This window comes from Dermacentor albipictus, chromosome 9, assembly GCF_038994185.2.
Source record: "Dermacentor albipictus isolate Rhodes 1998 colony chromosome 9, USDA_Dalb.pri_finalv2, whole genome shotgun sequence".
Lineage (NCBI taxonomy): Eukaryota > Metazoa > Arthropoda > Arachnida > Ixodida > Ixodidae > Dermacentor > Dermacentor albipictus.
This window is the reverse complement of record NC_091829.1, coordinates 120,437,689-120,458,976: the sequence shown is the minus strand read 5'-3', so window position 1 is coordinate 120,458,976 and position 21,288 is coordinate 120,437,689. Positions and strand designations below refer to the sequence as shown.

Genomic DNA, 21,288 nt, shown 5'->3' with positions numbered 1-21,288 from the left:
AGGCGAAAATAAGTGATATTCGAAACTATAATGCCAGAAAGACTGAAGAAGCCATAAAAAATGGACGCAGCCTGAAATCAGTGAGACAGAGACGTGACATAGGACCAACCAAGGTGTATGCACTGAAAAATAAGCAGGGTAATATCATCAACAATCTCGAACATATAGTAAATGAAGTGGGAGGATTCTATACTGACCTGTACAATACCCAGAGGAGTCAGGATACCTCCATTAGGAACAGTAATGAACAGGACACAGAAACAACTCCTATAATAACTAGCGATGAGGTCAGAAGGGCCTTGAGAGACATGAAACGAGGAAGAGCGGCAGGAGAAGATGGAATAATAGTCGATTTAATTAATGTTGGAGGAGACATAATGCGTGGAAAATTGGCGACTCTTTATGCGAAGTGTCATTCGATTACAAGGGCCCCAAAAAACTGGAAGAACTCAAACAATATACTAATCTACAAAAAGGGAGACGTTAAAGAACTGAAAAAATTATAGGCCCGTTAGCTTATTACCAGTAATATATAAAATATTTACCAAAATAATCTCCAATAGAATAAGGCCAACACTGAACTTTAGTGAACCAAGGGAACAGACTGGCTTCAGGAAGGGATACTCTACAATGAATCACATCACTGTGATTAATCAGGTTATCGAGAAATCCACAGAGTACAATTAGCCTCTCTATATGGCTTTCATAGATTACGAAAAGGAATTTGACCCAGTAGAGATATCAGCTGTCATAGAGGCATTACGTAATCAAGGAGTAAAGAACGCTTACATAAATACCTTGGAAAATGTCCTCATAGGTTCTACAGCTACCTTAATTCTACACAAAAAAAAAGATCAGCAAGATATCTATAAGGAAGGGGGTCAGACAGGGAGACACAATCTCTCCAATGCTATTCACTGCGTGCTTGGAAGAAGTATTCAAGCTATTAAACAGGGGGAAAGCTTAGGAGAAAGGATCGACGGCGTATATCTCAGCAACCTTGGGTTTGCCGACGATATTGCTCTAGTCAGTAACAATGCAGACGAAATACAACAACTAATTGAGGATCTTAACAGAGAGTGTAAAAGTGGATTTGAAGATTATTATGCAGAAGACAAAGATAATGATGAATAACCGGGCAAATGAACAAGAGTTCAGAATGGCCAGTCAGCCTCTAGAATCTGTGAAGGAATACGTTTAAGTAGGTTGATTAATCACAGGGAACCCTGATCACGGAAAGGAACTTCATAGAAGAATAAAAATGCGTTGACTGCTGTAGAATCAGTGCATTTTACCAGTGCTGACATATGGGGCAGAGACTCGGAGACTGACAAAGAAGCTTGGGAACAAGTTAAGGACCGCGCAAGGCGTAGATGGAACGAAGATTGCTAGGAATAACGTTAAGAGATAGAAAAAGAGAGGTTTGAATCAGAGAGCAAGGGGCTATTGACGATATTCTAATTGACATCAAGAGGAAAAAAATGGTGCTAGGCAGGTCATGTAAACGGCCGGTTAGACAACCGTTGGACCATTTTGGTTACACAATGGGTACCACGAGAAGGGAAACGCAGTCGAGGACGGCAGTAGACTAGGTGGTGCGACGAAATTAGGAAGTCTGGGGATGCTAGGGGGAATCGGTTGGCGCAAGATAGGGGTAACTGGAGATCGCAGGGAGAAGCCTTCGTCCTGCAGTGGACATAAAACAAGCTGATGATGGTGATGATGATGATCTATCTATCTATCTATCTATCTATCTATCTATCTATCTATCTATCTATCTATCTATCTATCTATCTATCTATCTATCTATCTATCTATCTATCTATCTATCTATCTATCTATCTATCTATCTATCTATCTATCTATCTATCTATCTATCTATCTATCTATCTATCTATCTATCTATCTATCTATCTATCTATCTATCTATCTATCTATCTATCTATCTATCTATCTATCTATCTATCTATCTATCTATCTATCTATCTATCTATCTATCTATCTATCTATCTATCTATCTATCTATCTATCTATCTATCTATCTATCTATCTATCTATCTATCTATAGTAAATTTAGATTTTAGTAAAGTTGATTCTTTACTAAAATCCATAATTCGGGCGGTGATGTATGGTGTGCACATTACTAACAATTCCAGTCTTTTTTCATGCTCGCACATGCCCTCGTTCAGGCTGTTATTCAAAGAAACGGTAATCCTTTTGTATATATGGAACAATGAGTTCTGCCTCCCGTATGTCCCCGCCAGAGCATTACGTACACGTGACCGCTTTACCTTACCAAGAGTAAGGACAAGATATGGCAAACGTGTCCGTGCCTTCTATGTACCTGATGTATTAAATGACCTGCCAGATAAAGTTTTATCTTCCAGCACACGGAAAGAAGTTAAATCTTATATTTTTGATTTGTATGTGTAATTTGGTTTCTTTTCTTCCTTTCTTTCTTTCTTTCTTTCTTTCTTTCTTTCTTTCTTTCTTTCTTTCTTTCTTTCTTTCTTTAGTTTTATTTTTGAGTTTTGTACATAACTGATTTACTGTGCCGCTCCCTGGCTTGCTCCATTCTGCCGAGCGCTGCCCCACAAGCCCATTGTTGGCTTGGGCAGGCTCGTATTTGTATGTAATTTTCGAAATAAATAAATCATCTATCTATCTATCTATCTATCTATCTATCTATCTATCTATCTATCTATCTATCTATCTATCTATCTATCTATCTATCTATCTATCTATCTATCTATCTATCTATCTATCTATCTATCTATCTATCTATCTATCTATCTATCTGTCTGTCTGTCTGTCTGTCTGTCTGTCTGTCTGTCTGCCTGTCTGTCTGTCTGTCTGTCTGTCTGTCTGTCTGTCTGTCTGTCTGTCTGTCTGTCTGTCTGTCTGTCTGTCTGTCTGTCTGTCTGTCTGTCTGTCTGTCTGTCTGTCTGTCTGTCTGTCTGTCTGTCTGTCTGTCTGTCTGTCTGTCTGTCTGTCTGTCTGTCTGTCTGTCTGTCTGTCTGTCTGTCTGTCTGTCTGTCTGTCTGTCTGTCTGTCTGTCTGTCTGTCTGTCTGTCTGTCTGTCTGTCTGTCTGTCTGTCTGTCTGTCTGTCTGTCTGTCTGTCTGTCTGTCTGTCTGTCTGTCTGTCTGTCTGTCTGTCTGTCTGTCTGTCTGTCTGTCTGTCTGTCTGTCTGTCTGTCTGTCTGTCTGTCTGTCTGTCTGTCTGTCTGTCTGTCTGTCTGTCTGTCTGTCTGTCTGTCTGTCTGTCTGTCTGTCTGTCTGTCTGTCTGTCTGTCTGTCTGTCTGTCTGTCTGTCTGTCTGTCTGTCTGTCTGTCTGTCTGTCTGTCTGTCTGTCTGTCTATCTATCTATGCATTAACATTCCGGCGCTTGACCTGTGATATGAAGCGTGCCATAGTGGTGACCGCCTGAATCTGATTAAGGCATCGCTGATTTAGGATTGCTATACGACCGTGACATCGTGTGTTGATCCAGGGAACACTTCGATAAGAGTCAAAAGAAGGCTTGGTGAAGTAGCCGTTCAACTGTGACGCCGAGGGTCAGCCATGGTATGCAGTAGTATAAACGCAAGAGAGAGTGCGAGGTAGCTACTGCATTCTAAACTTATAACAGCCAGATCTTAACAGCTGACTGGGTATTATTTATATGAAAAAGAAATGAAGTTCTTTTCATTACCTAACTGGATAATAAGCGAGACAGGTAGAAAAAAACTGAGCAACTGATTTTCTATTAGTCACAATTGTAAGAAAACCCGGCAATGACGCCAGCAAACTGAATTACTATGTTTATTGAAATGCAGAAATAATAAAGTAAGCGAAAATGAAAATGAACGAAAATATATCTTACCGTATTTCTCACGTATCGGGGTGCTGGCTATCCCGATGAAAGTCACCGCACGGTCAAAATTATTCTGGAGCCCTCCACTTCATTCCACACCCCGCACAGCGCGTTGTTTTAGGAATTGCGCCCACTCAGTATTTGTTCCACAAGATCCGAACTAGGTCGTTTTACTGCCTTTGTTTTGGACGAACACAAGAGCGAAGCACTGAATATATTTACACTGATAAAATACTCTTTCACAGGTATGGAGGCATGGTTTACTTAGCCGTGATAGGTTTATTATTAAAGAAAGTACAAATGTAGAGTTTTCATATTTTTTTTTTCAATTGAGCGCCTCATCACAGCGCTGGTACATCCGCATGACGTCACAAATTATATTTCGCATTCTATCCACCGTGGCCAAGTAAAATTCTTTTTTTCGTTTTAATTTCCTACCTTCGGTCTTCGGCTTCCTTCAAAAAAAAAATATGGGGTTTTACGTGCAACACCACGATCTCATTATGAGGCACGCCACAGTGTTCGGAAGAACTGGGACCCCCTGGCGTTCTCTGACGTGCGCCTAAATCGAAGTGCACGAGGCTTCTCGCACTTCGCTTCATCGAAATGCAGGGCTGCGCTTTAATCCTCTGAGCCCGTGCTTAGGAGCCCATTGTTCTTTAAGACACAGAGCAGTTGGGCCTTTACCGATAGCAAAGTTAACCAGACCTGAGAGAACGCCGTGAAAATTCCCGCCGTCAAGGCGAGCTAGTGCGGGGCTTTCCAGTCAGCATCTGCACCGTTCTTTGGTTTTAAAATATTCTTGGCTTTTTAAATCTCGCTCGCGTGGTATCGTGGAAGGGTCATTTAACAGTAAGGTTTACATTATATCTGTCTATGTTTTATTATAGCTATACCACTTTCATTAAACATTGGAAGTTATTTGTCGCTCTTGCAACCTTTACTGGGCACACCTTCATTGCGACCGACTTCAGATCGGTGCACTTGACTCGGGCACTTACTGGAAGGCCTAGTGGTGAAGTTCGCACAGGCCGCTTCACCGAAGCCGTCGGTTGTGTTTTCTTGAACGCAAACTAGATACGTCGATCCGGGGAGAAGCCCGGAAAGATGAAATTCTCTCTCTTTGGATCCGTTGAGCACAGACGACTGCGGTGGCGAGACTTGTTCCAAACCCTCGTCGAAGGTGTGAATTAACGAGGAATTGACCTGCGATGAATATCCGTGGGTCCACTCAGTTTCAAGCATCGTGCGTACATGGATAAACAGTAGGGGCGTGCGTGCAATATTGCCTTTCGTGTTGTCAAAGGCGACAGAAAGTGGCAACCTGCGCAAATGACGCACCATTGGAGAACGTCCTCGACCTGTGTTTTGAGGACGCAACGTAATGCACTTCCTTTTTTTTCTTTTTTTGTTGCTTCGTACGGCGTCAGGAGGCGAAGTGGGACACCCGCAAAGCTCGCAGATTTTGCCTGACAGGCAGCACGCTCCCACTGAGTGGCTGTGAATGTAACGGCGTTTATTGCGTGCGAAAGCACCGAATGGCCCACTGAGCGAAAAAGCCAGAGCCTGTAGCAGCGAAACGGAACCTACGTTCCAGTTGGCTGCGACGCCACGTCACGAGCGTGCCTCGATGGCGCAACGCTGTCGCGTGGGAGGAATTGTTCATTGATGAACAATTTTTTGCCTGGTATATAACAAGCGTTGCCCCACGAACGATCCTTTAAACGAAGCTGACGTGGTAAATTTTTAAAATCTAATATAGACGTTGAAGTAAGAACGCTTATGGCCTAAATAATTATACATAAATAATTGATGTACAGCTCATGTAAGCAGGTTTCCAGACGGCGCAGCAAACAAACAGTCACGAGACAATGACTGGGAAAACGTCGTTAGCGTCGGCCACTGTCTAGCAGACGTTACTTTTTAATGCAACTTTTCGGTAGTAATTTCTTTGCCCCTTTCGCCCGTTTTGGCGACTGGTCGATAGCCGGAGTCGGCATGCGTAAGTTCCTTCGTTTTACTCGCGCGCTCACTCGTTCGTTCGGAGCTGTTCGCTCGCGTTGATAACTACGGACATTGGTTCACACGCAAATATTTACTTTATTTGCTGGTGTTTATTTTTTTTATTATGGGGTTTTACGTGCCAAAACCACTTTCTGATTATGACGCACGCCGTAGTGGGGGACTCCGGAAATTTCGACCACCCGGGGTTCTTTAACGTGCACCTAAACTTAAGCACACGGGTGTTTTCGCATTTCGCCCCCATCGAAATGCGGCCGCCGTGGCCGGGATTCGATCCCGCGACCTCGTGCTCAGCAGCCTAACACCATAGCCACTGAGCAACCACGGCGGGTATTCGCTGACGTTGTTGTGCCTATTACACGAAAAAGCATTCCTAGCTTGTCGCTGATGTCCCCACGAGACCCCTGCCACGAACATAGCAGCGAGCAGCAGTAGGAGGGCACCACAGAACATGGGCGCAAGCAGCAGCTATGCACGTAGCTATGCTGTCGAGCGAGCAGTTTCGTTTCGCTGTGCCTTCGGCAAGACGGCGGATGGCTTTTGCTGCGATTTGATAATCATGCTTGATATTTTGAATCTCCGCTATTCTCTGCATCAAACCCTTAGTTACAATACCACGTATGACGGGCGCATTTGTTAATTTATCCTCAATTGCTTGGGCCTTTAACGTAAAACTATTCCAACGTGTTTTTATTGCAATCTCCTGACGTTAAATTTGCGTAACCGCCGACGCAAGCATCGGGCGGTCACCCGCAGGGATGTCTAAACAGACCAATCAAACGCTCTCCTCGTTCATAGGAGGGTACTTTTGTTTGCTTGAAAAACGAATAACATTACCTACATTGAGCGGCTTGTTTTATCTAAGTGGCTGACAAGAGGCGCGGAGCGCACTCAAGTGGCGAGGGATTCGATGGGGCCGAGCCACTGCACTGAAAATCGATAACCGGATGAAGAGGGTGGTGCCGGCGCCTGCGATTGGTCAGCTTTCCTTTATTTAGCTTGCGATGGCTGGTCGAAAATCGCGGCGGCATGCAACGGAAGCTTAAAATATACGCTAAAACAGATCCTCAGCAAAGAAGAGTTGGCAAAATGAAGTCGTAAACGTGCCGAAAGTGCTCGAAAACGTTGCACGGCCACGCAAAAAGTTTGATTATGCGCAGATAAACCCATGCTCTCAGGCAGGTGCGAGTAGCCAGTGCATGAGCGATCGGCGGCAGCCATCTTTTATTCCTTTCAGATCGGGGCAGCCTGCGGCTATTCAGAAGAAAATTCCGTTTTCTTTGACATATTAATGCATCTTTATCGCGTACACGTCACTTTGACGCGGTAAGTTCTCGCGGTTTTGTGACGTCGCGTGACAGGCAGGTGAAGTGGGTGCAGCCCGGAAACTTTTGACCAACAGCCGAGCGCGAATGGCGAAAAGGCGTCGAATAAAAAATAACTGTTTTTCTTTCGTTCGGTCAAGCCATGCATAATCAGTGTGTGTACGTCATATCAGATGGGGAGCTATCGCGGTTTTCGTGACGTCGCGTGACAGAGACGTGAAGGGGGGGGGTAAAAAAATGTTTGACCAATCGTGGAGGCCTGATTGCATATTTGGAATAGAAAAGTTTGGCATAGTTTTAGGTTATAACGCTCCTTTCTTTTCCAATAATGCATGGTATGTATGCTCGAAAAGTACTTACATTTCCCCTAAACAACGCCGTCATAAAAGGACGACGTCATTATAATTACGCATTCGCTCTTATTGAGTCATTCTTAAACTCAAAAGTGACCGACTGTTCGGATGATCAGTATGACATTAAACTTGGCCTTATGTTAGAGAAATATGCTGCGCAACAGACGCAAGAAACACTGCTTTCAATAACGCGCTGGTACGCAAAGAGATAAGTTTGGGTAGAAACACAAACCACACAGAGCGCTTTATGCAGTGTGTGTTTCCGTGCAATTTCAATTTGATGTGTGTGCATAATGAATGAATTAATGCGTGTTGCTTAGGGTTGCAAGGGCCAGGCATGGCCAACGAGCGCCATGCCAGATTTAGTGAGTTCGCGGTGGAGTATTGAAATCTGAGACGTAGCTGTAAATGGACCTAGAAATAGACGCTGTAACGTGCGTAAGTTCTACTTGCAGTAATATTATGGCAATGACTGGTGAGGTGTGCTATGAACATAAAAAATGCACTGCGAAAGAATGATACGATATACAAAATATGCGAGATGTAAGAATTCGCAAGAAGCACTATTGCCTAAACAGAGCCCTTGGAACACATGCGCCTGGAAGCATATGCTATACGAAACTACTATCGCAGCGGCATCCTACGGATTGTTGGGCTAGTAATATAGACCACATCGCTCAAGATACCTAGGACAGCTTGGCTGTTAAAAAGCGCTTCTTCACCAAGAAACATAGCGTGATGGAAAGGAGTACAGTGGCGGTATGCTGGAGTCAAACGTTTCTCTCTCTCTCAGCTTCTGCTTTCCGGCACTTCAGGAGGACGTGGAGGACGGTCAGCTACCCACCACATCTACCACAGGTTGGTGGTTCATCGCGGGCCAGCAAAAAACTGTGGGTGCCATATGTGTATTCTATTCTGAGACGACAGAATAGGACATCAGTTCATCGTGTTTTCGTAGCGGAGGGCCAGAAACCTAACTGCGGCTTGTTCAAGTGGAGCTTATTATTTATTTCGGAGTCGCACAAGAGTTGCCAGTGGCTTCGTAGTTTATTTAGCGAAAAAATAAAAGCTATAGATCTGTGGTAGGAATAGCAACGGTAGGATTAGTAGCTTACGATGTAATTGACCGTATCATTTCGCCTGCTAGCACATAACCGTCGATGCATCTATGGCCAGGAACCCAGCATATTGTCTGTCACCTGTCTACGAAATGAATAAATATTGCAGAAGTATCAGTCAAGCTTCGTAAAAACGAGATTTTTTCAGTTTTCTTACGAAAATCAGTGCTTTTACGACACCTAAGGAATCCGTAAATATTATTGTATTTTCTAGTTTTAATTACTTTATGTGTTTAACTTTAAACAGCGCTGCATAGGCATCTGCAGAAAATATACTCGTATGAGGGTTCAATATGTCTGATTTAGAGAAAGAGGGACCAACCGCAGCGTAAGATACGTCAGCATGCGAATTTGGTGCACTGGTGTACAATTCAGAGCAAGAGTACTTCGATTGGAGTTCATGTAATTATATTACAATTACGAGCCCTAGTGCGTACTCTGTAACTTTTACAAAATGTATGTCACATTCTGTCATCTGCCACTCCCAAAGTGGTAGCTGCTTAGCTGGAGGCATTAAGCGATGTTGGAGGAGTGGTACATCAATTTCAATGCTAAGCTCCCTCACACGCAGTGAAAAAGGCTGTCTCACAGTGGCTCGAATATGACAAACTGTAGTACACTTCAAATCGTTAATGGTTTGAGAACATGGATGTTCATGATTAGAGTGTGCTTTGAGGAAGCATTGGAAGCTGACTGTGCAGATGGAATGACCACTGATTCGATTCTACTTATGAGCTTTCAGTAGGCCTTGCTCTGAAAGCGCTGGTGGCCAGGCGGATACCTAGGTGGTGAACAGGATGGATGGATGGATGGATGGATGGATGGATGGATGGATGGATGGATGGATGGATGGATGGATGGACGGATGGATGGAAGGATGGATGGATGGATGGACGGATTGATGGATGGATGGATGGATGGATGGATGGATGGATGGATGGATGGATGGATGGATGGATGAATGGATGGATGGATGGATGGATGGATGGATGGATGGATGCACGGACGGACGGACGGACGGACGGACGTATGTATGTATGTATGTATGTATGTATGTATGTATGTATGTATGTATGTATGTATGTATGTATGTATGTATGTATGTATGTATGTATGTATGTGTGTGTATGTATGTATGTATGTATGTATGTATGTATGTATGTATGTATGTATGTATGTATGTATGTATGTATGTATGTATGTATGTATGTACGTATGTTATGAGCGTCCCCTTTGGAACGGGGTGGTGGGTTGCGCCACCAAGCTCTTGCTATTATACTGTGTAATGTCCTACCTAAGTAAAAAAAGAAAAAAAATTCCACGATGAATTCCCATAAACGAATTTTCTGACCCCCTATTGCGAACTTTGTTTTTATACGTCTCCGTTTTTTGTCGTTTCCCTACTTTTCTTCCACCAATCTTAATAATCTCTATTGCGGACATGTTTACTTTCCCCGTGCCCTCGCTGAAGCCAAGGGCTTCAAGGAGGCCAGTGGTGTCTAAATCGACCACTGGGCAGATATCTTCACATTCAAATAAAACCGGCTGCATTGTTTCCCTAGCTTTACCGCAGCAAGCACGTGCTCCTTCTTATTACATCCTGCTTTATAGGTGCGACTTCTAAGGCATCCTGACCTCGCTTCAAAAAGTAATTAACTTCCTTTTGAGTTATCATAAATTGTTTCTTTCTTGATTTCGCTTTTTCCTCTGAAGTAGTTACTCATGGCAGGCTTCTTTTTCATTGCCGCCACCCATGAGATTATTTCACTTCCCTGACTTTCTGCTTGACGTTATTTGTTGCTGTGTTGCTCACCCTACAGGCCGCATTCCTTCTGGTAAACTTCCTAGTTCTTTTCCTCCTCTGTGAATCAATGTTCTTGCTGTACAAATACCTCAACACTCGCCCAGCCCATTTACGTTCTTGCATATTGCTCAGCCGTTCTTCATAATCAATTTTACTGTGAGCTTCCCTCACTTCAAAACTTGTCCAGCCCATATTACCCTGCCCAGCTTACGCAATTAAAACAGACTTCATGGTAACCTGAGGTGATTTCAACTTGCCTAATATTGTAGGTTGGTTGGGCTAGTTGGTTGAAGTTCATACCGAGAAAGTTTGCGCGGAGACACGAGGACAATGCCGAGAAAAGACTGTCTTTTCTCGACATTGTCCTAGTGTCTCGGCGCAAACATTTTCAATCTGTCTAATACTGATTTGAGTCATCAACATCACTTCGACTCTTTCTCGGTTTGGTCGAGTCAAGAACTGATTAACTTGGGCGAATTTCTTGCTTTGCGTAGAAATGTTTTGGAGCCGACGCGTGGGCATCATAACTCAGGTTTGTTATTCGTAAATCAACCTGAATTCGCCCGCTCCACTCAAGTGCTACCTGCGATAAGCGATCATAATGCTGTGCTTTGTGAAATGAATGTTGAACATATAAGAAGCATTGGAACAGCTAACATACGAGTATATAATTACGAAAAAGCAAATGAAAGTGAGATAAAGCGTTGAATGAGTACCGGACGGTATTTGAAACGTATGCCGACAACACTGGAATAATAGAAATATGGTCTGTATTTAAGGAGAAGATGCTTGAACTGAGACAGCGCTTTGTTCCGGCATGGACATTAACGATAAGAAGTAAAAGTAAACCTTGGTTTACTCGGCAGTTACGCAGTCTTACCCACAAAAGGCAACTAGTTTACAGCAAATTTAAAGGAAAGCCGACACGTGATAATTGGTTGAAGCTACATGAAATTACTGAAAAAATGAAAGTCGCAGTAGCAGCTGCAAAGGATTAATTTGGTATTGCAATGGAGTCAAAATTAAAGGACAATCCAAAGGAATTCTGGAAGCGTGTAAAGAGAAATAGACAAGACACTGTAACTACACCACCTCTTGTGTATGGTAACAGCTTTGTTGATGATGACGTTAGAAAAGCTGACTTCTTTAATACGTATTTTAGTTGTTTTCAGCCGTGCAATTGGACATGATGATACGAATACCTTGAATTTCCAGCCAGTGATGAGTGCTATGTATGATGTTGTTATTAGCATCAATGGTATGGAGTCTCTGTTGCAGAATTTGAAGATTGTTAAGGCTGAGCGTCTTGATGACTTGCCAAACAAATTTTATAGACTTTGCGCTTAGTCGGTTGCACCGTGTTTGAAGATTATTTTTGAAAAATCGCTTGACGAATACTGCCTTCCAGATGACTGCGAAAGTGCAAGCATTGTGCCAATTGACATATCGTGTCCTCGTGGCACCGTGTCAAATTATAGCCCAGTATCACTAACTTCATTTGCGTGCAAGACACTTGAACATATTTTGTACACTAGTATCATAGTAGCACATATCGACGGACATTCATTGTTTAATCCTCGTCAGCGCGGTTTTCGACAGGGCCGATCTAGTACCACGCAGTTGGCTGGATTTGTGCATGACCTGGCAGGTGCACTGGACAGGCGTCTTAGCGTGGACTGTGTGTTTTTAGATTTCAAAAAGGCATTTGATACCGTGACGCATTGTTTACTAATTCAAAAATGGCATTGCACAATATTAGCCCTCAAGTGATACCATGGGTAAATGATTACCTATGTTTACGTAAGCAGTGTGTGGTTGCGAATGGCATTGAGTCTTTGAGTATCTGAGCGTGCAAGTTGTGTCCAGTGTTTCCCAAGGCTCCTTGTTGGTGCCGGTATTGTTCTTGCTGTACGTGAATGACATTAGCTACGGAATAGTGTCTCAAATGCGTTTATTTGCAGATGACTGTGTCCTCTATAGCGTAGTCACTTGTGACCGTGGTGCTGAGATGTTTCAGGAAGACTTGAACAGCATCTCAAAGTGGTGCTTCAAATGGAATATGAATTTGAATTTGTCTAAAACTGTTCATACAAAATTTACAAGGAAGAAAAACCCTGATATGCAACCATATGTTATTAGGAATGTAATGTTGGAACAGGTATTCGAATTTAAATATTAGGCATATGTTTTACTACTGAAATGAAATGGCACCGTCACCTCGATTATGTAGCTGCTAAAGTATGCAAAACCTCATGATTTCTTTGCCGAAATGCGAAATCTTTTCAACAGTCATGTCGCGACATTTTGTACAGGACTTATGTCAAGTCGATTCTGGAATACGCGTGTACGGATTGGGACCCGCTTACAGTATCTGGCACACGCTGTGCTCGGTGCAGTGCATCGCGTACGAAGCAAGCACTCAACTGGGAATTGCTCTATACGCGCCGAAAGGTGTTGCATCTGAAGATTTTTCATGCTATTTCTTATTCAGCTGTTCGCGTTGGTCGCGAAAAGCATGTGCAAGAGCCTTTTTATACATCCAGCCGCGTTCACAATGATTTTAAAGACTGAATTGTGTGGAATGTCTGCCTTTCCTAAAACCATTAGGGAATGGAATAGACTGCCAAGTGATGTTAGTGTTGTATCAAATAATGCTTTCTTTTTGATGTTGTAGATGTGCACTGCTAAGGGCATTACCTTTCATTGATTTTTGGGGGGTTTCGAACTTATAACTCTGCCTAGGAGCAGAAATGTCATATGTACTTGTTCTTGTACCCCTCCCCCCCACTCCTGTTGTGCCATCGCGCTGTGGGTCTCTTCATAAATAAGTAAATAAATAACAAAATAAATAAATAAATAAATAAATAAATAAATAAATAAATAAATAAATAAATAAATAAATAAATGCAACTTGTGAAAGCTATCGGGCAGGTAACTTGCCACCGAGGAAGGGTCTTTACCCTGCTTCAAAACAGGGACTACAATAGCTTCTTTCCGTGCGGATGGTAGGTATCCGGCAGACCAAATAGTGCAGAAAAGTGCGAGTAATGCCAGTTGTGTGTCAGTGTTTTAAGTTTTTAATCATGCCATACATCACTCTCTCAGGTCTCGGTGCAGAGCTTTCGTATGCAATCAAGGCATGCAGCCCTCAACTCGGTAATACCAAAATGACTGTTACATGGCTCGTTTTGTTGGAATTTATGAACAAATCCCTTAAATTGTTCTATTTGTTTGTGCTTCAGGAAAGCTTGTGAGTAGTAGATTGAGCTTGCCGCACGCTCAAAGTGCTCCCCAGGAGAGTCTGCCTGCTCTTCTAAGGTATTCCCTTCGTCGTTCACCAGACGCAACGGATGTGTGTCTTGCCCCTTTAGCTTCCTCACGCCATTCTACACTTTCGACTCCTGTGTGTATGAATTTATACCTGAGACGAACCTAACCCAGGTTTTTCTTTTTGTCTGACGCCACGTCCGCCTTCCCTGCGATTTAATGTTCTAAATTGAATGAGATTATCTGCATTCGAATATATGCGCAATATGTCCCATGCGTTATCCTGCTTCTTTCGCGCATTTGTGCAGTCTTCGTTCCACCAGGCAACACGTATTTTAAGGGGATCACCATTCATTTGTGGGAGGCACTTTTCTGCCGCATCAATAATGAAAGCGGTAAAATATGCGACAGCATCGTCTATACTAAAACTTCTTATAAAACCGCTTGTTAAATAAGTTGATTTTTTAATATGCTTCCACTCAGCTTCCATTGAGGAATATGGTGAGGGTTATTATGCTACGCTTTTAAATTTAAAATTACAGGGAAATGTTCATTTCCAAAAGTACTGTTGATAACACTCTATTTCAGGTCAGGCAGAAAAGGAGAGCGAATTGCTAAGTCTAGCGATGAATATGAATGGCACATTGTAATAGCTCGGCTCCTTCCTATGAAATATAGATGCACTATATGTCAGAAGGAAATGTTCTATCAGCCGACCTCTCGCGTCACAACGGGAATCTCACCACATGGTGTTGTGAGCGTTAAAAACACCCACGAGTATGTAAAGCCTCCTGCAAGCTGGTTTATGACATTATAGAAATCTAAGTTTAGGAGATGGTAGTTTGGGGGGTATACACTCTAAAAACTAAGAGAGTGCCGGGCACTCCCTTTGAGGGAGTAGCGGCTTGTCCCATATTTCACTCTCTTTTCGAGAGTAGATCGACCCTCTTTGAGAGAGAGTAGGTCAACTCCTGTTGACGGAGTTTTGTTACTCCGCCGCAAGGGATTGCTAGTACTCTTCTGCAGAGTGATAATACTCTTCCCACAGGGAGTGCTAGTACTCTTCCGCAGAGTGGTAATACTCTCACCGTAGGGGTAATGGCACTCCACCAGACCGAGTACTTCTACTCCCCCAAACAGAGTGCAACTACTCTTCCCAATACCCTCTTAGCGAAGTCCTGGCCACGCATGCAGGCAGGAAATCAGATAAAATTAGGGTCGCTGATACACCGTTCTCTAGGCGGCTCCTCAGACTCAGTGGCCCGATTCCAAGCGGCCTTCAGAATAGGCGTGAGCAATGTTATGCAGGATTTTAAAGTCATTTTTCCTGGCTATTTGCTGCCTACCATGTGTCGTGACGGCTCGTAATCGGCTTATGCGTATGTGTCCCGAACGCCACTGCGGAGAAAAAAAAGCTAATTCACATTTAATCCGCAAATATCTTCGCATATTTCACAATCGGGAGACACATAATCTAAATAGAACACAATAGTCGAGGGAATCACACACTTATGGAGAACCACATTGCTCTATACATCACGTGGATTCGAACCCGCGTACACTCGCATCTATACAATTCAAAGCACACATCCTAACCATTACACCACAAAGCCACCACGCTCAGTCGTGTTGTTTTAGAGCTTATATACATAACAAATGTATTTGAGGAATCGGCTGCGGTGGTTGGATTTTCTCTGCAGTGTGCTGTGCTGTTGTGTACTGGAATACGTTTGCGTTTGCATCATTTCCATTCCTTGCTACGACTAACGGAGGAATACAACGTAGACGACGACGTGAGAACTATTCACGGCTTGTCGTCACCCCAGGAAAATAACAAATGTGCCGTTCAGCTCACGATCGAGTGCTTTTCCAGTCCATGCATTATATGTTCTCCGAAAATACGCGGATACAAAGTATCGTGCCAACCATCCACGTATGTGAATTTAAGTCGCGCGTATACTGGTGAGCATTTCTGTTTATTTTTTCCGCCAGTTCCATTCGTATGTGGTCAACTGCGATGCCAGTACCAGGCATTTCGACGTGCCTCACGCTGCCGTGTAGGCGTTCTTTTCAAGTGCATTAGTTTAGAGTTTGGTTCAGTCCGCTGTGAGCTGTTGTTCTGCATTAGCAGCGGATCGTTAGCGTTTTGAAGAGCACGCATTCCAGCATTTGGAGACTGCTTATGCCGATAGCCGCGTCACATGCATTGGCACGCATGTTTAAATGAGTAATGTGTCCACTTGTTACGCGTGCACTGCTCGTATCCTGTGGCAGTGCTCGTTCTAAAAGCTTCGAAGACCATCTACATTCATACGTGTGTTCAATATATATGCACAGGATAGACTTGCGGGCTAGTTGGTTGAGCATTTTAGAAGAAACAGCGCAACACAAGGACGACGCAAAAACATGGACAACACCACGAAGCGCTGGTGTGGTCGATGCTTTTTTTCGTCCTGGTGTTAGCGCTGTTTCTTCTTCCACGATACACGCACACCACAGGTACGCGAAAGTTTAGGAGTATAGGGCGTTAACTTTGTTTTCCCTGTTTCCTCTCAGTGTCAATGGCACAATGCGTTGCCCGAAATAGAGCACGCTTACCCCCATATTCAGAAATGCATCATAACTTGAAGCCCATGCTTGACTTGATCTAAATGACGCAAGTCGTGAACGCACCAAAAGAAAGGCAGTGAGCGTCTGGGGGACGTTCGCACCAGGCGTCGTTTATATAAAGTCAAGCATGGGCTTTGTATTAATATACATTTCTGAATACGGGGGTTAGTCATCTACTTCTCACAGAAAATGTCGAAGAAACGCCCACCAAAACCAGGCACATTCGTAAACCTAACTAGGCAATACGAAGCTCCATAGAAAAAGAGTGGTATTAAAAGCTTTCAGTATTTTTCTTTACTCCAAAATGGTTGCGCTCTCGTGGTTTCAATGTACAGAGATGATGCAGCGTTAGCTAAAAAGCATGAATTTCCGAACTCCATGCCAAAATAAGCTTGTAAAATTATTTAGGTGCTAGAAACCAGGGTTTGTAGCGATCCTTGAAAACCCTTTATTTCTAAAATGCCATTTTCAAGGCATTGAAAAGCCTGGAATGTTTAGAAGTACTGGAAAGTCCTTAAATTTGTACACTTGGCTAGACATAGCAGACATTGCCAAGTGTTTTTTTTTCCCTTCTGTGACATTCTTCGCATGTCACAGAGAATTGTCTGTGGAGGTAATAGAAGGAAAGCGACATCCTTAAAGTTCAAATTACAAAGGAGCTGCAGATACCAGTTTTAGGCACATGGAACCGGCGACAAATGTACTTGGAGGAGCAGAAGCAGGAAGCTCAACGGTTGAGGCATTCAAAGAAAAGCCGTGATGAGTAAATTGAGAGCTACAGACACAATAAAAGATCACCTTTCTCCGGTGCTGTGTTGTTCCGCGATCTTGAGCGCGCGCGCGCGCGGTGGAGAACTCCGAGTGAAAAAGTAGAGCGCTCGCTACGCATTCCTTTGAACTGCGGCGGCCTGTTCTCTTAGAAGCAAAACGATGTGTTCTTTGCTCAGCGTGCATGAATGATACATTGCCATGTTCGAGGCCAGCCACCTACAGTTGAAGCAGAAGATCACGCTACGTTTTGTTCTCTATTGCCGCAAGAGTAGAACTACTCTCTCTCTCTGAAGGGGGAGAGTGAAAAGCACATTTCACTCTCTCCTTGGTGAGAGAGTGAACAATGCATTTCACTCTCCTCGACATTTTGCGAGAGTAAAACGACGCTTTGAAGAGTGAACCGGCCGCTTCACTCCTGCGATACCCTTCCTAGTTTTTAGAGTGTATATAGGGAACTAACAGTTACTATTTATTAAATAGAACTCCCGGAACTGACATTGTCCCCAGGAGTGTCTGTAATGCTACTTGACGACAACTACAGACTTCTCTGCAATGAGTGCTACACCGCCGCACGAGGAGTTAGCCTCGTCATGGTCTTTGCGGAAGTTGGCGTGCTTACGAAGAAAGTTTGTGTGTATTCCAGGTGTATCTATTGAACACAGGGCACCTTTGAATTATGTTTATGTAGGTGTTCTTTAACGTCGCCGAGATTGTGAAGTCTCCGTACATTCCAATATAATATTTGTTTATCCATAGTGAAATATTTTTTTTGTGCTGTGTGTTGAAGAAACGAAAACTGTGTTAGCTCACCGGGGCCTTTCCAGGCCCCGTGATGCGGAGTTCGTCTTTTTTGGTGCGCTCCTCAGAGATGCGCCAATTCCTCGGCGTTTGGGACGCCGCTGTCCGAATCACCCTAGGTGTGACTCGGACGGCCGCCGAAAAATGTGACGCTGCCCCCCGCTGCGTCACGTCAACGTAGGATGGGTTGGGTGAAGTCATGGAAAAACGTCTGCTTGCTCCTTGGAAAGAGATGTTCAATTTCATCCTGAGTTCTATTGCTTCATTCTATGTTTTCTATGAAAGACACAATGGCGAATAAGCGGATGATCTCCGCTACACTTGACACAATGGGCAGCAGAAGTGCAGATGTCAAAGGAGGGGTCATTTGAGGCACATTTCGCACAAGTAGGGCGCCCTCGGCAGCTTTAAGACACATGCCCAAACCACTGACACTTGATGCGTATGCGCGGATTTGGGATGTACGGTCGTACGTGTATGTTACACTATCCTGTTTCAATGTATTCGGGAAACTGATGGTTCCAAATGTGATAATCAAGTGCTTAGTTGGGATTTCCTTGTCTTCGCTCCTTAGTTTAATTTTTCGTACATTTACAATGTTCTGATATTTCCACACTTCAAGCAGTTCACTTTCAGTAAGTTCGAGCAGGCTGTTTTCCGAAATGACACGTACAGTATTCATGGACCTATGGGAATGGGAATGTCCCCGAATGCAGAGAGGTTTGTCAGTTTGGCGTGTTGCAGCGTTTCACGAACCTACAGCGAGGGGTCGCCGCTTACCATCTTCGTTACTTTATAGCCCGGGCCTATGGTGTCTGTCAAACATTTCAATACTAGAAAAGGGGCTATCATTCGGACAGTCTTTGTTCCGTGCTCAATGTGTACCTCGTGATACCCGAGAAGTGCTTTTTTCTGATGAATAAAGAACTTGAAAGTTGCATCGATGTGCACCCTTTTGAGGGAGCGATCAGGGAGTGCAGAAAAATCGCAACCCTAATGATGCCATAGTATGCGGCAGACATGCCAGCTGCCCACCACGGCGCCCAACTAGAGGACGCGATAAGACTTGAAATATTCAGTTATGATCACGCCAGCGGTACATGCCCACTATAACCCAGTATGAATAACCTAGGTTGGTTAGGTCACAAAAGGTGGAATATCGGGAGTAAAAAGAAGTGAAGAGAAGACATTAAAGAGTGAAAGCAGGAGAGAAAGGCAAGGATTGCAGAGGAGGACAGGAAAAGGCAAATACCAATTTCACCCAGGTGGGGCAGTCAGGGGGTGCCGCCTACGTGAAGCCGAGGCCGAAGTGGTGTGTTGCCTCCTCCGAGGGGCATTAAAGGTCCAAACATTCAGCATCAGCTCAACCCCCAGGATCCTCTTTTCCCTGGAGATGGCTGAGCCACGCATGGCTAAACGCGGCAGGGGCCAGCCCCCATGTGCTCAGGCCCATGGTGCCACAAGACACTAAACGATCCCCGTGCTTAGCAGCGCGTTGTCGAAAACAATGCGTCACCAACAGGCCCTAGTGGCAGCTCTAGAATCGCGTTACCCATTTTGTGCCGATGCCTCTTGCAGTATATTTACGCTAGTATACTCCTCGACAGCATGGTAAACGTAAGCGAGAGAGATTGAAAAGCACTGGCTACCATGTACGTCCTGTATTCTTCGTTCCTGCCATCGGCCGCATACCACAGGATCCTCAGGCTGTGTTCCGTGCGCTCTGAAACGTGAAGGTCCCGGGGAGGCCCTGTGCTCCGCAAACAAAGAAAGGAATGCAGCGTTATCCAAAGTACCCTCCGTTGCTTAGTCTCAAATTTCATAAAAAATTGTCATCCTTGAGGACGTGTTGCCACAGCTACTGATTTTTGAAGGCATCGTTTGCCTTCACGTTTTGCCGCCACATTTCTGTATCGGGTATTTCAGTTTCTAGCCTCTAACGTCTTTTGTGGGCCGATCCCGTACATAGCGCAGTTTTGAAAAATTCGGCGGAACCTATCTCACGATGACTGTCGGCAGTAATGCATTGCGCATTGAATGAATATAGCGACATAATATATTGTCACCGTCGAAACAAGCTATGTATAAGGCTTGCACTGCAGCAGGACTCCTCTTTCGCGCATTGACGATGATGATGATTTATTTGCATCCCCTTTGAAACGGGGCGCCGACAAACAGCGATCCAGACTGCTTGAGTCAATCAGGTATGCTCTACATCTTTGTCATTCGAGCATTTTTCTATAAATCTCTTCAATCTTATTTCACTTCCTCAAAACGTCTCTATCCATCTTGTACAGCTACTTATACCTGTAACGGATCCGGTCAAATCAATCTATTTCATGATTTTTTAAGCAATACCCTAAACGCCTCTTGCTCATCTCGACTGCTGACCGGTTGATGCACCTCTCCACTTTAAATCCAAGCGCTTCAGGAAGGTGTACGTTCCATACGGATCTCACTGGGTAAGTCCGTTCGCAACCAATTGGCATGTGCTGAGTGGTCTCCCAATTTGTTGCAGCATACACATCCCTCGTATATATAGTTGCGAACATGTGCTCCGATATGCTTTGGTACTTAAGCAACCAGCTCGATCTTCAGTAGCAAGGCACGTGCCTTCGTGTTATCATAGAGATTTTTCCTTACAAGTCACTGTCTCTGTTGAAAGGAAGGGCCCGATGTAGAAGAAATATGCTCAAGTAAAACTCTTGCTTGGGCTAGTTGGTTCATGCTTGAAGCAGCAAAGGCAAGGCGCAGAATATCAGGACTCAAGAAGGAGAACACAAACGAGTAATTTCTTTCGTTTGTAAGTAATTGTAAGAACACAAATGACAGTAATTCTGTCGTTTGTGTTGTTCTTCTTGAGTCCTGCTTTTCTGCGCTTTGCCTTTACTACTTCAAGCATGAACCAACTAGCCCAAGCAAGAGTTTTACTCAAGCATATCTCTCCTACATTGGGCCCTTTCTTTCAACAAAGCTTTCCCACCGATCCTGCCATTTTGTGCGTCAACCTGATCGCCATCTAAGCTTGCCAGTCTCAAGTGGCGCCGGTTCTGTCGTTTGTGCTCTTCTTCTTGAGTCCTGGTCTTCTGCGCCTTGAATTCACTGTCTCTGTTTCGCTCACTTTCTTTTTGATGACTCCTGGTTGTCTAATTACACTTTCAGTTACCCCGTAGTTCGCTGCCAACTGTCCTAACTTCTTCCTCCATCCTGTGTCCATACTTGTGCGCTTTAGCTGCCCGTTTATTTGGATCCGTGTTCCTTTCATTCTTCAAAACTAAATTACTCTGCGCTTCTCTGACTTCAAACGAGGCCCAACCCATGTCCCCCTGCACTGCCACATTTGTTTTTCCAAGGGCTCTCAGAGC

At 44.0% G+C, this 21,288-nt stretch overlaps 1 protein-coding gene across 1 annotated transcript in view; it reads right to left on the bottom strand.

The window, feature by feature from the left end:
* The window catches only part of LOC135911232 (cell adhesion molecule DSCAML1-like), a 59,891-nt gene that overhangs the window by 7,603 nt on the left and 31,000 nt on the right, over positions 1–21,288 (bottom strand). Inside the window, exons 6-7 of the mRNA XM_065443424.2 lie at positions 19,573–19,673; positions 4,857–5,061 (exon numbers count right to left, since the gene is read on the bottom strand). Of these exons, the coding sequence (XP_065299496.1) occupies positions 4,857–5,061; positions 19,573–19,673 (306 nt within the window). The remainder of the gene's footprint in view (positions 1–4,856; positions 5,062–19,572; positions 19,674–21,288) is intronic.